The following is a 16,086-nucleotide window of genomic DNA, read 5'->3' on the forward strand; positions in this document are numbered from 1 at the left end:
AGAGACAACCGATGCACTAGCGACTGGTATGATGAGGACTGGTGTCATGCAAGCTACCGCTGCAGCACAAGAGACAGCTGCCGCACCAAAAGCATGTGCTATGACAAAGACCGGTGTCACACAAGCTACTGCTACAGCACAAGAGACAACTGCTGCACTAGAGGCCAGTGCTATGACGAGGATTGGTGTCACACAAGCTACTGCTGCAGCACAAGAGACAGCTGCTGCACCAGAGGCTGGTGCTATGATGAGGACTGGTGTAACGCAAGGTACCGCGGCAGCACAAGAGCCAACTGCTGCACTAGGGATTAGTGCTATGATGATGACTGGTGCCACACAAGATACCACTGCAGCATAAGAGACAGCTGCGGCACCAGAGGCCGGTGCTATGGCGAGGACTGGTATTACACAAGCTAATGCCACAGCACAAGAGACAACTGCTGCACTAGAGGCCGGTGCTATGATGAGGACTGGTGTCACACATTCTACTGCTGCAGCAGAAGATACAACTACTGTACTAGAGGCCGGTGATATAAAGAGTACTGGTGTCACGCAACCTATTGCTCCAGCACAGGAGGCAAGTGCTGCACTAGAGGCTGGTGCTATGACGAGGACTGGTGTCATGTAAGCCACTGCTGCAGCACAAGAGACTGCTGCACTAGAGACTGTGCTATGACGAGGACTGGTGTCACGCAAGCTACTGCTGCAGCACAAGAGACAACTGCTGCACTAGAGACTGTGCTATGACGAGAACAGGTGTCATGCAAGCTACCACTGCAGCACAAGAGACAACCGCTGCACCAGAGGCCAGTGCTATGACAAAGACTGGTGTCACGCAAGCTGCTGCCACAGCACAGGAGACAACTGCTGCATTAGAGGCCGGTGCTTTGATGAGGATTGGTGTCACACAAGCTACTGCTGCAGCACAAGAGACAGATGCTGCACCAGAGGCTGACGCTATGATGAGGACTGGTATCATGCAAACTACTAATGCAGCACAAGACACAACTGCTGCACCTGAACCGGTCCTAGGATACTTGTTTGCGGTCCAGGGAGGACCTGGCTTGGCAATTTGGGCTGGACTGTTCCCATGACTGATTTGCAAATGGCTGGCTCCAAACTGTGTTGGTGTGGTGAGCAAAAAAACTATGGATTAAACCCAGATCTTTGTGACTGGGGGTGAAGGTTTGAATTGTTCAGCATTCCGTCCATCATCTGTTCATTTTGCATTTGTCGTCCCAAGTGGGAAGGGTATGTCCAGACGTGGGTCCCGTGCTCACTGCGCCACTGGATTCAAGCTAGCCTACCTGATGAAGGGTGATACCCTGAAACCGGTCCTAGGATGCTTGTTTCTGGTCCTGGGAAGACCTGGCTTGGCAGTTCGGGCTGGACTGTTCCATGAGGAACTGGGTCAAGACTGATTTGCATATGGCTGGGTCCAAACTGGGGTGGCGTGGTGAGCAAAAAAACAATGGATTAAACCCAGATCTTTGTGACGGGGGTGAATGTTTGCATTGTTCAGCATTCCGTCCATTATCTGTTCTTTTGCATATGACGAGGACTGGTGTCACACAAGATACCACGGTAGCATAAAAGACAGCTGGTGCACTATAGACCACTGCTATGATGAGGACTGGTGCCACACACGCTAATGTCACAGCACAAGAGACAACTGCTTCACTTGTGGCCAGTGCTATGATGAGAGATGGTCTCATGCAAGCTACCACTGTAGCGCAAGAGACAACTGCTGCACTAGAGACCACTGCTATGATGAGGACTGGTGTCACGCATGCTACTGCTACAGCACAAGAGACAACTGCTGCACTAGAGACCACTGCTATGATGAGGACTGGTGTCACGCATGCTACTGCTACAGCACAAGAGACAACTGCTGCACTAGAGGCTGGTGCTATGAGGAGGACCTTTGTCACGCAAACTACTGCGGCAGCTCAAGCGACAACTGCTGCACTAGAGACTGGTGTTGTAAAGAGGACTGGTGTCACGCAACCTACTGCTGCAGCAGAAGAGGAAACTGCTGCACTAGAGGCTGGTGCTACGACAAGGACTGGTGTCACGCAAGGTACTACTGCAGCACAAGAGACAGATGCTGTACTAGAGGCCAGTGCTATGACGGAGACTAGTGTAACACAGCCTATAGCTGCAGCAAAAGAGACAGCAGCTGCTCTAGAGGCTGGTGCTATGACAAGGACTGCTGTCACGCAAGCAACCGCTGCAGCACAAAAGACAACTGCTGCACTAGAAGCACGTGCTATGATTAGGACTCCTGTCACAAGAGACAACTGCTGCACTAGAGACTGTGCTATGACAAGGACTGGTGTCACGCAAGCTTCCGCTGCAGCACAGGAGACAACTGCTGCACTAGAGACTGTGCTATGACAAGGACTGGTGTCACGCAAGCTTCCGCTGCAGCACAGGAGACAACTGCTGCACTAGAGGCTGATGCTATGAGGATGACTGGTGTCAACTACAGCTATAACACCAGAGAAAACTGCTGAGCTACAGGCCGGTGCTATGACGAGGACTGGTGTCACGCAACCTACCCCTGCAGCACAAGAGACAACTGCTGCACTAGAAGCATATCCTATGACGAGGACTGGTGTCATGCAAACTACCGCTGTAGCACAAGAAACAACTCCTGCAATAGAGGGCGGTGCTTTGACGAGGGCTGGTGTCATGCAAGCTACCGCTGCGAGGACTGGTGTCACGCAAGCTATCGCTGCGAGGACTGGTGTCACGCAAGCTACCGCTGCGAGGACTGGTGTCACGCATGCTGCTGCTGCAGCAGAGGAGACTACTGCTGCACTAGAGGCCGTGCTATGAGGAGGACTGGTGCCACGCAAGCTACCGCTGCGAGGACTGGTGTCACCCAAGCTACCGCTGGGAGGACTGGTGTCACGCATGCTGCTGCTGCAGCAGAGGAGACTACTGCTGTACTAGAGACCGTGCTATGAGGAGGACTGGTGTCACGCAAGCTACCGCTGCGAGGACTGGTGTCACCCAAGCTACCGCTGCGAGGACTGGTGTCACGCATGCTGCTGCTGCAGCAGAGGAGACTATTGCTGCACTAGAGGCCCTGCTATGAGAAGGATCTTTGTCACGCAAACTACTGCAGCAGCACAAGAGACAACTGCTGCACTAGAGACCGGTGTTATAAAGAGGACTGGTGTCATGCAGTCTATTGCTGCAACACAATAGGCAAGTGCTGCACTAGAGGCTGGTGCTATGATGAGGACTGGTGCCACACAAGATACCACTGAAGCAGAAGAGACAACTGCTGCACTATAAGCCTGTGCTATGACGAGGACTGGTGTCATGCAAACTACCAATGCAGCACAACAGACCAGTGCTGCACTAGAGGCTGGTGCTAGGATGAGGACTGGTGTAGCATAAGCTACTGCTGCAGCACAAGAGGAAACTGCTGCACTAGAGGCTGATGCTATGAGGAGGACCTTTGTCAAGCAAACTACTGCGGAAGCAACCAAGACAAGTGCTACACTCGAATCCAGTGTTATAAAGAGGACTGGTGTCACACAAACTATTGCTGCAGCACAAGAGGCAACTGCTGCACTAGACGGCGGTGCTATGACAGGGACTGGTGTAACGCAAGCTACACCTGCAGCACAAGAGACAGCGGCTGCTCTAGATGTCAGTGCTATGACGGGGACTGGTGTAACGCAAGCTACTGCTGCAGCACAAGAGACAAGTACTGCACTAGAGGCCGGTGCTGCTATGAGGACTGGTGTCACGCAAGCTACCACTGCAGCACAAGAGACAACTGCTGCACTAGAGACTGTGCAATGATGAGGACTGGTGTCATGCAAGCTACCACTGCAGCACAAGAGACAACTGCTGCACTAGAGGCCAGTGCTATGACAAAGATTGGTGTCACGCAAGCTACTGCTACAGCACAAGAGACGACTGCTGCACTAGAGGCCGGTGCTATTACAAGGATTGGTGTCAGACAAGCTACTGCTGAAGCACAGGAGACAGCTGCTGCACCAGAGGCTGGTGCTATGACGAGGATTGGTGTCACACAAGCTAATCCTGCAGCACAAGAGACAGCTGCTGCACTAGAGGCTGGTGCTATGACGAGGACTGGTGTAATGCAAGCTACAGCACAAGAGACAACTGCTGCTCTAGAGGCCAGTGCTATGATGAGGATTACTGTCACGCAAGCTACAGCACAAGAGACAACTGCTACACTAGAAGCAAGTGCTATAACAAGGACTGGCGTCACGCAAGCTACTGCAACAGCACAAGAGACAACTGCTGCACTACATCTGGTATGATGAGGACTGGTGTCACACAAGCTATCGCTGCAGCAAAAGAGACAACTGCTGCACTAGAAGCATGTGCTATGACAAAGACTGGTGTCACGCAAGCTACTGCTACAGCACAAGAGACAGCTGCTGCACTAGAGGCTGGTGCTATGACGAGGACTGGTGTCACACAAGCTATCGCTGCAGCAAAAGAGACAACTGCTGCACTAGAAGCATGTGCTATGACAAAGACTGGTGTCACGCAAGCTACTGCTACAGCACAAGAGACAGCTGCTGCACTAGAGGCTGGTGCTATGACGAGGACTGGTGTAACACAAGGCACCTCTGCAGCACAAGAGGCAACTGCTGAACTAGGGATTAGTGCTATGATGACAACTGGTGCCACACAAGATACCACTGGAGCACAAGAGACAGCTGCTGCACTAGAGGCTGGTGCTATGACAAGGACTGGTGTCACGCAAGGTACTGCTGCAGCACAAGAGACAACTGCTGCACTAGAGGCCGGTGCTATGACGAGGACTGGTGTCACGCATTCTACTGCTGCAGCAGAAGATTCAACTGCTGCACTAGAGACTGTGCTACGACGAGGACTGGTGTCATGCAGACTACCAATGCAGTACAAGACACAACGGCTGCACCTGAAACCGGTCCTATGATGCTTGTTTCCGGTCCAGGGAGGACCTGGCTGGACTGTTTGGGCTGGACTGTTCCCATGACTGATTTGCAAATGGCTTGCTCCAAACTGGGGTGTCGTGGTGAGCAAAAAGACGATGACTGCATTTCGTCCATCATCTGTTCTTTTTGCATTTGTCGTTCCAAGTGGGAAGGTATGCCCAGACGTGGGCCCCGTGCTCACTGCGCCACTGGATTCAAGCAAGCCTAGCTGATGAAGGGTGATACCCTGAAACCGGTCCTAGGATGCTTGTTTCCATTCCAGGGAGAACCTGGCTTGGCGGTTTGGGCTGGACTGTTTCCATGAGGAACAGGGTCAAGACTGATTGCATATGGCTGGGTCCAAACTGGGGTGGCGTGGCAATGGATGAAACCCAGATATTTGTGACTGGGGTGAATGTTTGCATTGCTCAGCATTCTGTCCATCATATGCTCTTTTTACATTTGTCATCCCAAGTGGGAAGGGTATGTCCAGACGTGGGTCCCATGCTCACTGCGCCACTTGATTCAAGCTAGCCTAGCTGATGAAGGGTGATACCCTGAAACTGGTCCTAGGATGTTGTTTCCAGTCCAGGGAGTACCTGTGTCTTGTCAGTTCAGGCTGGACTGTTTCATGAGGAACAGGGTCGAGACTGATTTGCATATGGCTGGGTCCAAACTGGGGTGGCGTGGTGAGCAAAAAAAGAATGGATTAAACCCAGATCTTTATGACTGGGCGTGAATGTTTGCATTGTTCAGTATTCTGTCCATCATCTGTTCTTTTTGCATATGACGAGGACTGGTCTCACCCAAGATACCACTGCAGACAGCTGGTGCACTAGAGACCACTGCTATGATGAGGACTGGTGTCACGCAAAGCAATGTCGCAGCACAAGAGACAACTGCTGCACTTGCGGCCAGTGCTATGATGAGAGCTGGTCTCATGCAAGCTACCACTGTAGCGCAAGAGACAACTGCTGCAGTAGAGACCACTGCTATGATGAGGACTGGTGTCATGCATGCTACTGCTACTACTCCACTAGAGGCTGGTGTTATGAGGATGACCTTTGTCACGCAAACTACTGCTGCAGCACAAGAGACATATGCTGTACTAGAGGCCGGTGCTATGACAAGGACTGGTGTCACACGAGCCAATGCCGTACCACTAGAGACAACTGTTGCCCTAGAGGCTGGGTCTATGACGAGGACCGGTGTCACGCAAGCTACTGCTGCAGCACAAGAGACAACTGCTGCACTAGAGATTGTGCTATGACGAGGACTGGTGTCATGCAAACTACAATGCAGCAAAAGAGACAGCTGCTGCACTAGAGGCCAGTGATATGATGAGGACTATTGTCACAAAAACTACTGCGGCAACACAAGAGACAACTGCTACATTAGAGACTGGTGTTATAAAGAGGACTGGTGTCACGCAACCTATTGCTGCAGCACAGGAGCCAAGTGCTGCACTTGGAGGCTGGTGCTATGACGAGGACTGGTACCACACAAGATACCACTGCAGTACAAGAGACAAATGCTGCACTAAAAGCATATGCTATGACGAGTACTGGTGTCATGCAAACTACCAATGCAGCATAACAGACCAGTGCTCCACTAGGGGCCAGTGCTATGGTGAGGACCACTCTCACTCAAGCAACCGCTGCAGCACGAAACAACTGCTGCACTAGAGGCTAGTGCTATGACAAGGACTGGTGTCATGCAAGGTACTGCTGCAGCACAAGAGACATATGCTATACTAGAGGCCGGTGCTATGACGGAGACTGGTGTAACGCAGCCTATAGCTGCAGCAAAAGAGACAGCAGCTGCTCTAGAGGCCGGTGCTATGACAAGGACTGCTGTCATGCAAGCATCCGCTGTAGCACAAGAGACAACTGCTGCACTAGAAGCACGTGCTATGATTAGGACTCCTGTCACAAGAGACAACTGCTGCACTAGAGACTGTGCTATGACAAGGACTGGTGTCACGCAAGCTTCCGCTGCAGCACAGGAGACAACTGCTGCACTAGAGACTGTGCTATGACAAGGACTGGTGTCACGCAAGCTTCCGCTGCAGCACAGGAGACAACTGCTGCACTAGAGACTGTGCTATGACAAGGACTGCTGTCACGCAAGCTACCACTGCAGCACAGGAGACAACTGCTGCACTAGAGGCTGGTGGTATGAGGACTGGTGTCAACTACAGCTGCAACACCAGAGACAACTGCTGCCCTACAGGCCGGTGCTATGACGAGGTCTGGTGTCACGCAAGCTACCCCTGCAGCACAAGAGACAACTGCTGCACTAGAAGCACATCCTATGACCAGGACTGGTGTCACACAAACTACCGCCGTAGCACAAGAGACAACTGCTGCACTAGAAGCACATCCTATGACGAGGACTGGTGTCACGCAAACTACCGCCGTAGCACAAGAGACAACTGCTGCATCAAAGGCCAGTGCTATGACAAAGACTGGTGTCTCACGAGCTACTGCTACTATGAGCAAGATCTTTGTTACGCAAACTACTGCTGCAGCATAAGAGACAACTGCTGCACTAGAAGCATATGCTATGACGAGGACTGGTGTCATGCAAACTACCAATGCAGCACAACAGACCAGTGCTGCACTAGAGGCCGGTGCTAGGACGAGGACTGGTGTTACAGAAGCTACTGCTGCAGCACAAGAGGAAACTGCTGTACTAGAGGCCGGTGCTATGAGGAGGACCTTTGTCAAGCAAACCATTGCGGAAACACACAAGACAACTGCTACACTAGAAGCCGGTGTTATAAAGAGGACTGGTGTCACGCAACCTATTGCTGTAGCACAAGAGGCAACTGCTGCACTAGAGGTTGGTGCTATGACAGGTACTGGTGTAACGCAAGCTACAGCTGCAGCAAAAGAGACAGCGGCTGCTCTAGAGGTCAGTGCTATGACGGGGACTGGTGTCACGCAACCTATTGCTGCAGCACAAGAGGCAACTGCTGCACTAGAGGTTGGTGCTATGACAGGTACCGGTGTAACGCAAGCTACAGCTGCAGCACAAGAGACAGCAGCTGCTCTAGAGGTCAGTGCTATGACGGGGACTGGTGTAACGCAGCCTATAGCTGCAGCAAAAGAGACAGCAGCTGCTCTAGAGGTCAGTGCTATGACGGGGACTGCTGTCACGCAAGCAACCGCTGCAGCACAAGAGACATATGCTATACTAGAGGCTGGTGCTATGACGGGGACTGGTGTAACGCAGCCTATAGCTGCAGCAAAAGAGACAGCAGCTGCTCTGGAGGCCGGTGCTATGACAAGGACTGCTGTCACTCAAGCAACCGCTGCAGCACGAAACAACTGCTGCACTAGAGACTGTGCTATGACGAGGACTGGTGTCATGCAAGCTACTGCTGCAGCACAAGAGACAACTGCTACACTAGAAGCATGTGCTATGGCAAAGACTGGTGTCACACAAGCTACTGCTACAGCACAAGAGACAACTGCTGCACTAGAGGCCAGTGCTATGATGAGGACTGGTGTCACACAAGCTGCTGCTGCAGCACAAGAGACAGCTGCTGCACCAGAGGCTGGTGCTATGACGATGACTGGTGTAACGCAAGGTACCGCTGAAGCACAAGAGACAACTGCTGCACTAGAGATTAGTGCTATGATGACGACTGGTGCCACACAAGATACCACTGCAGCACAAGAGACAGCTGCTGCACTAGAGGCCGGTGCTGTAACGAGAACTGCTGTCACACAAGCTACTTCTGCAGCATAAGAGAGAATTTTTGGGTCTTGGGCTCCTGCAAAGAGAGTTGCTGCGCTAGAAGCCAGAGACTGCTGGTGCACCAGGAACTACTGCTACACCAGAGATTGCTCTTGTGTGAGAGGCCACCATGTGCCAGAGACTGCTCCTGTGTTAGAGGCTGTTGTTTTGCCAGATTTTGCTCCCAGATACCACTGTTGTGTCAGAGACTGCTCCTGTACGGCAAGCAGCTGTACCTGAAACTGCAGCTTTGTTAGGGACTGACTGCTGTTGTACCAGGGGCGTTGCTGTGTCGGACAGAGACAGCAGTCGCTCTTCACCGATTAATTCTGCTGCATTAGAGTCTGTCCATAAACCAATGACTGCTGGATACAAAACTGCTGCTATGCCAGGGAATGGCTGCTGTTTTCCTCAATGGCCTAACGCAAAGTGATGCCCCCACCCCGCAGAATGCGATCAGCGCTCCCCCCCCCCCCCCCACCCCGTCCCATATCTTACATATCTTCCAGATATGTCTTGGCCTTGTGCGGGATGGGACCCCCTGCGCCGCAGGGGCCTGTTTTAGGTCACTGTTGCTCCCAGAGACAGCTGCTGTGTGAGTAGACGCTGTTGCACCAGATATTTCTGCTGCACGTCTGCTGCTCTGTCAGAGACAGCCGATAAGCCAGGAGCTGGACTGAGTTCGGTTTTACCAGAGGCAACTGCTATGACAGATAATGGCTGCTGCTGCCCCAGGAAGCGCTGCTGTGGGCGAGAGAGCTGCTAATAAACCTCCTGTGGCAGAGACTGACTTCCATGGTGCCAGAGAGCAGTGTTGTATCAGAGAGAGCCATAGAGACTGATGCTTTACCAGGGACTGACTATTGTTGTACCAAAGAGGGATATTGTTTCAGAGAGACTTGAGTACAGTAGAGACCGCTACTGTACAAGGGACTGACTGCTGTTGTACCAGAGAACAGTGCTGTGTCAGAGACAGCTGTACAGACCGCTGCTCTATCAGGGACTGGTTGATGTTGTACCAAATAGGGACACTCTCTCAGAGAGACTGGAGTGCAGTAGTGACCGCTGCTATACCATGGACTGACTGCTATTGTGTCCAAGAGACTAGAGAGCAGCAGAGACAGCTGCTCTACCAGGGACAGACTGCGGTTGTACCAAAAAGGGGCACTGTCTCAGAGAGACTAGAGTGCAGAAGAGACCGCTTCTCTGTCAGGGACTGACTGTTGCGTCTAAGAGAAGAGAGAGCAGTAGTGACCGCTGCTCTACCAGAGACTGACTGCTGTTGTACCAGAGAGCACTACTGTGTCAGAGAGCGCTGTAGAGACCGCTGCTCTTCCACGTACTGACTGTTGTTGTGTATAAGAGACCAGAGAGCAGGAGAGACCGGTGCTCTACGAGGGACTGACTACTGTTGTACCAGAGAGCTGTCCTCCATCAGGGACTGACTGCTGTTATACCAAAGAGGGGCACTGTCTCAGAGAGATGTAGTGTCTATGAAACTAGAGTGCAGTAGAGACCGCTGCTCTGGTAGGGAGTAGACACTGACTGCTGTTGTACCAGAGAGAGTCAGTGTGTGGGTTAGAGCGGCAGAGACCGCTGCTCTACCTGGGACGGACTGCTGTTCTGCGGTGTCAGAGACAGCAGCAGAGAGCGCTGCGCTAGAGACGGAGAGCGGCACTGTGTCAGAGACAGACCTGCAGCCCCAGAGGCGGGAGTGACAGCTCATTACCACTGCACAGGGTCCACCTCACTGCAGCACACGGTGTGATCCGCTGCCCGACTCGGCGCCGGACGCAATGAAGGGGCGAGACCATCTGCAGAGAGCGGTGGGGGCGGCTGTCAAGAGAGGTGCCCCCGCCTCTGGTTCCTAGACAGCAGTTGTCTAGGTCTCGACGGGCAGCGTGCGCTCAGCTCAACACCGTGTGTGAGGGCGGCACAAGGCTCAGTTGAGCTCTAACGTGGAGAGCGGGAGGGGGGGGGGGGGGGGGGTTCGACATTTAACTCGCTGAGCCATCTTTCCAGCTAAGCCGCTGTGATATACTGACTTAAAATCGATTATGTGGATAATTATAGCCCAGCACGAGTCACGGCGCCTTTGCCATAGCTGGCCGGTGGCCCAGTGTCCCAGTGGCACCTTCACTCAGCCTTCCAGCCCTTGCCTTTTAGCCTAATGGCTCTGCACCCGTGAGCCAAGATTATACAACATGCACGCAAAAGCACGGCGATGCACGAACGAAAAAAATGTGCATTGCTGCATTTATTAGGCCTCATGAGCTGAGAGGTCATCGGCCAGCCTCGCATTAACAATGCTATTATTGCGTGAAACTAAACACAATTTAGCATGTCGCGATGTCGTAAAGCTGAGTGAGAGGTGTCTTGCAAGAGATGTGTACGCGAGCGACACCCCCAGTACAGATCTCCAATCGCCTAAATATTATACACACAAGAATAAGACCTAGAAGGTCGAAACGCGTAGGTGAAATTGTAAAGAACATAATAAACTTTGCAAACCCAACTATATTTTTTTTCACTGAAATAAGCACAGGTTACAGGGACGTTGTAGTTAGGGTCACGTTTTACCCAGACAACACCATAGAAATGTAGCAGTTATAGTTATACTTATGTTAAGAAACTATAACTCATGGCCTTACTTATACCCACATGCTAGAGTTTCTTAAGCTAAGTATGACTATAACTGCTGAATTTCTATGGTTTTGTACCGGTAAGACGTCAACCTATGAAGTCCCTGTAACCCTTGTTTTTTTTAGTGATTTTTTCAGTTTTTTTTTCTTAATGTAAACTAATGTATAATTACTGTATGTTAACAGAACCACCGCCATGCATGGCTGGCCTGACCTGTGGCCAGGACCTGCAGCCAATCCTCCCCTTTGCATGCACCCAACCCCACGCTGTGCATGGCCGTAGGCCGTGCGCGGCGGGGAGTGTGGTGTGTGAGTTTTTTTTATCCAAATTGATTGCGGATTTACATTGGGGGTCACGCTGAGCTCCGTGGTTGATCCACGGTTCGTCCCAAAAAAAAGGGCAATTTTTTGCCCATGATGGGTCCCTCACAGACTCCTCCGTGTGTCCCATGGGGTCAGGATACCTCTATCCATAACCCTTATGTGTGTTTTTATTTATGTTTTCTCCCTGGGGCCCATGTAAGAAACTAATTGGCAGCCGCAACTTTCCTTTCAGGTTGCAGCCAGCTAATCAGGCCCTTGCTTTTCGCAAGGATCCCCCTGGGGTGGATCCGCAAAGGATCCTCGTTCCTACATATCTATATTTTTTTCCTTCAATAACTCCAAAACCACTGAACAGATTTACACCAAATTAGAACAACCATTTGCAATGCAATGGGCCTCACGTTCGCTCGAGTTACAGTCCGGCTTCCGAGCCAACCACAGCACCGAGACCGCCCTCATCGCAGCCACTGACGACATCCGAGCCCTGCTCGACAACGGGGAAACAGCGGCCCTCATCCTCCTGGACCTCTCCGCAGCGTTCGACACAGTCTGCCACCGCACCCTAGTGCAGCGCCTCAGCAACATCGGAATTCAAGAGAAGGCACTAGAGTGGATCATCTCGTTCCTCACCGGAAGAACCCAGAGAGTCCGCCTCCCCCCGTTCATATCCGAGGCCACCGAAGTCATCTGCGGCGTACCACAAGGATCATCACTCAGCCCCACCCTCTTCAACGTCTACATGAGCCCCCTCGCAGCCATCGCACGCCATCACAACCTCAACATCATCTCCTACGCCGACGACACCCAGCTGATCCTCTCCCTCACCAACGACCTAGCCACCGCCAGAACCAACCTGCACGAAGGGATGAAAGACGTAGCTGAGTGGATGATGAACAGCCGCCTGAAACTGAACTCAGACAAGACGGAAGTCCTCATCCTTGGATCATCACCCTCTGCCTGGGACGACTCCTGGTGGCCCCCTGCCCTGGGCAGCGCACCCAAACCAACGGACCACGCACGCAACCTGGGCTTCATCCTGGACTCCTCCCTCTCGATGACCAGACAAGTCAACGCCGTCTCATCATCATGCTTCAACATCCTACGCATGCTCCGAAAGATCTTCCGATGGATCCCCACCGAAACCAGGAAGACGGTCACCCAGGCACTCGTCACCAGCCGACTGGACTACGCTAACACCCTCTACACCGGAACCACGGTCAAACTACAGAAAAGACTCCAACGCATCCAGAACGCCTCCGCACGCCTCATCCTTGACATCCCCCGACACAGCCACATCTCCGGACACCTGAGAGACTTGCACTGGCTCCCCATCAGCAAGAGAATCACGTTTCGCCTCCTCACCCATGCACACAAGGCCCTCCACGACCTGGGCCCCAGGTACCTCAACAACCGCCTGACCTTCTACACTCCCACCCGCCAGCTACGATTGACCAGCCACGCCCTCGCCGCCGTGCCACGCATTAGAAAAGCCACCATGGGAGGAAGATCCTTCTCCTACCTGGCAGCCAAGACTTGGAACTCCCTCCCCATCCACCTCCGTCTGACCCAAGACCACCTCTCCTTCAGGAAGCAGCTCAAGACCTGGCTGTTTGAGCAGTAGCGGTCCCCCCTCCCCCCAGCGCCTTGAGACCCTCCGGGTGAGTAGCACGCTATACACATTTTTTGATTGATTGATTGATAGCTATTAGTATTGTAAATTCCTAACTGGACTTTTCTTGCCACATAAATTAAAAATGAAAAATTAAACAGTTGACAGAAGTGAACCGATTCAAAGCGCCACCGCCACCATGAGAGTGAGCACAAGAGTTATTAGCTCCCTGCGTGAATGTTTAGTAAGGATCGCAGCTGGGATGAAAGGCAAACCGAAACCAGCGGAGGGGCAATCGCACGATGTAACAGGAGGAAGTGTGACGTAGTGTGATGTCCAACAAAAATGTTCAGTTAGTAAAATTGCCTATGGGAGGGAACTTAGCACACAAAGGAGGGACATTTCACAAAAGGTACCAATAAAAATGAATCATTTAAAAAAAGCACAACAAATAGCAAAAGTGGGCATGGTTTAAAGCCCGAAGAGAGATTACAACAGGCCAGAGTGCTTGCGCGCTTGACCCTAAAAAGGGCTCTTTGTGGACCAGGATCTAGCTTTCTGCCAAATTTGGTGTAATTCTGTTTAGTGGTTCGTGCTATAGTTGTATCTGAAAACTACAAATTCCCCATAGACGTTGCATGGGGAAAAAGCAATTTTGGGACTGTTCTTTTTTCTCGCCCCCGCTTGACGAATCACCGATAAACTTTTCAGACAGCAGCTCAACTAAGTGGCATAGTAGTTTTGAAAGTTTTGCGAACATTCATCTGATGGCACCAAAGTTATTAGCAAAACAAAAAACACTTTGTCTATGGGAAAAGTTGGTCCTAACTATAACTACCTAACTACCTACTGGTGATTGAGATATATGATATACATATATATATATATATATATATATATGTATATATATATATATGTGTGTGTGTGTGTGTGTCCTCATCAGTCTTCCTGACTAACATTCAAGTTTACTTCTGGTTACTCTCCCTTTATTTCATTCATCAGTTTAAATACATAAACACCAACGGTGTGATAACAAATATGGCAACGCGTTTCGGACAAAGCCTTCGACTGGCTATAGAGTTAATCATGTACAAACAGTGCATTTAAAGTGGATTTTTTCCTTCCCATCACCATTAAAAAAGACTAGACTACAAACATTTATATAATCAAACGTCCTCAAACGGTCCACCATTTTTTCTCTCTCTTTACAGGCACCCACTGATTATGTCTTAATGACTTTTACATACATTATCTTGTTTTCATTTTTGTCTTTTTGTTTTTGTGTCTCATGGTAAAGAACCAGTAACCTCGGAATAAACAAAATAACATCAATAATTACCACCTTCATAACCATTTTTTAGGGTACTCAATATACACACTCAGCAGGTTTTCAATAGAATATTTTCAAACATTGCAGTGAGTCCCATAGTGCCATTCCATTGTGCATGTAGTAGCATCAGACATATACATCTCATATGAAGCACAATTTAATTTTCAACATCTTTTGATCTTCAATATTTTTCTACACATATGTACTCAAAAGGACAGCAACACTATGACCTATCATGTGTGCCTTAGACAATGCTTTCTACCCTGTACTTCTATTCCATTCAAAGTGTCTCATGCATGAAATAGTGCATGTTTGGTCAATAAAGTGTCACATGCTTAGTACAGTGCCATAAATAACTACTGCGTACTGCTTGCATAGGTGCCATATACTTGATTTAAAGTTTCAGGCACTTATGGGAACAAAGAATTTGTGCATTTTGGTCAATAACGCATCTCATGCCAAACAAAGGGGACCATAAATAACTGCTGCGTGCTGCACACAGAGATGCCACATACTGGATTTAGAGCTTCAGGCATTTGAAAGACAAAGGAATCTGTGCATATCTGATCAGTAAAACATCACATACTTAGGAAAGTACCATAAATAGCTACTGCGTGCTACACACAGAAATGTCACAGTCTTGCTTTAAGGTTTCAATCATTTAAGAGAATCTGAAAATATAAAGTGCATGTCTATCTATCCACCACATTGTTAAAAACTTGGCATGATAGAGCGTCAGGTAATGCACACATTGAAATCCAAATCATCACTTAATTTACCCTTATTTCATGGTTCTTTGGAGGGATTAGCGGGGTAGTTGGTCCTACCAAATTGGCTGACCCCTTAAAATATCATATAGGGGTAAAGTCCAAAGATTATGATGTCTACTTCATTTACAAGAAATTCATAACTCCTCTCTCTATAACCAGTGTTTAAAATATCCAAATTAAGAACCACAACAATCAGAATGCCTAAGTTGCTCCACAAGCAATAGTTGCTATAACTGCCACCAGGTTTTCTCATATTTCATTTTCTCCCCTCAAAGATTTTGACTCTCATTGACATTATATTGGAGAAAATGACTAAAAGATGCAAAAATTCCCTCTACATTTTAGAGTACCAGATGAAGTCTTCAAACAATAAGAGGTTTTCATCACAGAGGAACACCATTATTTCTAAAAGCGATCACTCATTACCATTCTCATGGGATCTATATGGTCTTTAAACAATCAGAGTTGTACATGTGATTCTGCATCCACATTCAGTTCCTAGGGTACCTCTGCTCCCATATGGATAATCCACCTGGACTCCAGTCTCCTCAAACTGAGTTCTGGATCACCCCCTATCGGAGCCCTCATCACACAGTAGATTGCGTAGTATCTAATTACCTCTTTTTTACCACCATGACTATCCCAGATATGTTTTGTCATGGTGGCGTATGCAAAATCCTTGTTAGTAATTGCTCAAAGGTGTTGCAAGATA

At 50.0% G+C, this 16,086-nt stretch overlaps 2 protein-coding genes across 2 annotated transcripts; both read left to right on the forward strand.

The window, feature by feature from the left end:
* Nucleotides 1-4,309: 4,309 nt before the first annotated feature.
* LOC138301504 (mRNA decay activator protein ZFP36L3-like) lies at nucleotides 4,310-4,957 on the forward strand. Its single transcript, XM_069242017.1, has one exon. The coding sequence runs from the start codon at nucleotides 4,310-4,312 to the stop codon at nucleotides 4,955-4,957; it is 648 nt and encodes a 215-aa protein (XP_069098118.1).
* A 2,563-nt stretch (nucleotides 4,958-7,520) lies between these two features.
* LOC138301505 (ice-structuring glycoprotein-like) lies at nucleotides 7,521-8,711 on the forward strand. Its single transcript, XM_069242018.1, has one exon. The coding sequence runs from the start codon at nucleotides 7,521-7,523 to the stop codon at nucleotides 8,709-8,711; it is 1,191 nt and encodes a 396-aa protein (XP_069098119.1).
* The last annotated feature ends 7,375 nt before the right edge of the window (nucleotides 8,712-16,086 follow it).

This window comes from Pleurodeles waltl, chromosome 6 (genome assembly GCF_031143425.1).
Source record: "Pleurodeles waltl isolate 20211129_DDA chromosome 6, aPleWal1.hap1.20221129, whole genome shotgun sequence".
Classification (NCBI taxonomy): domain Eukaryota; kingdom Metazoa; phylum Chordata; class Amphibia; order Caudata; family Salamandridae; genus Pleurodeles; species Pleurodeles waltl.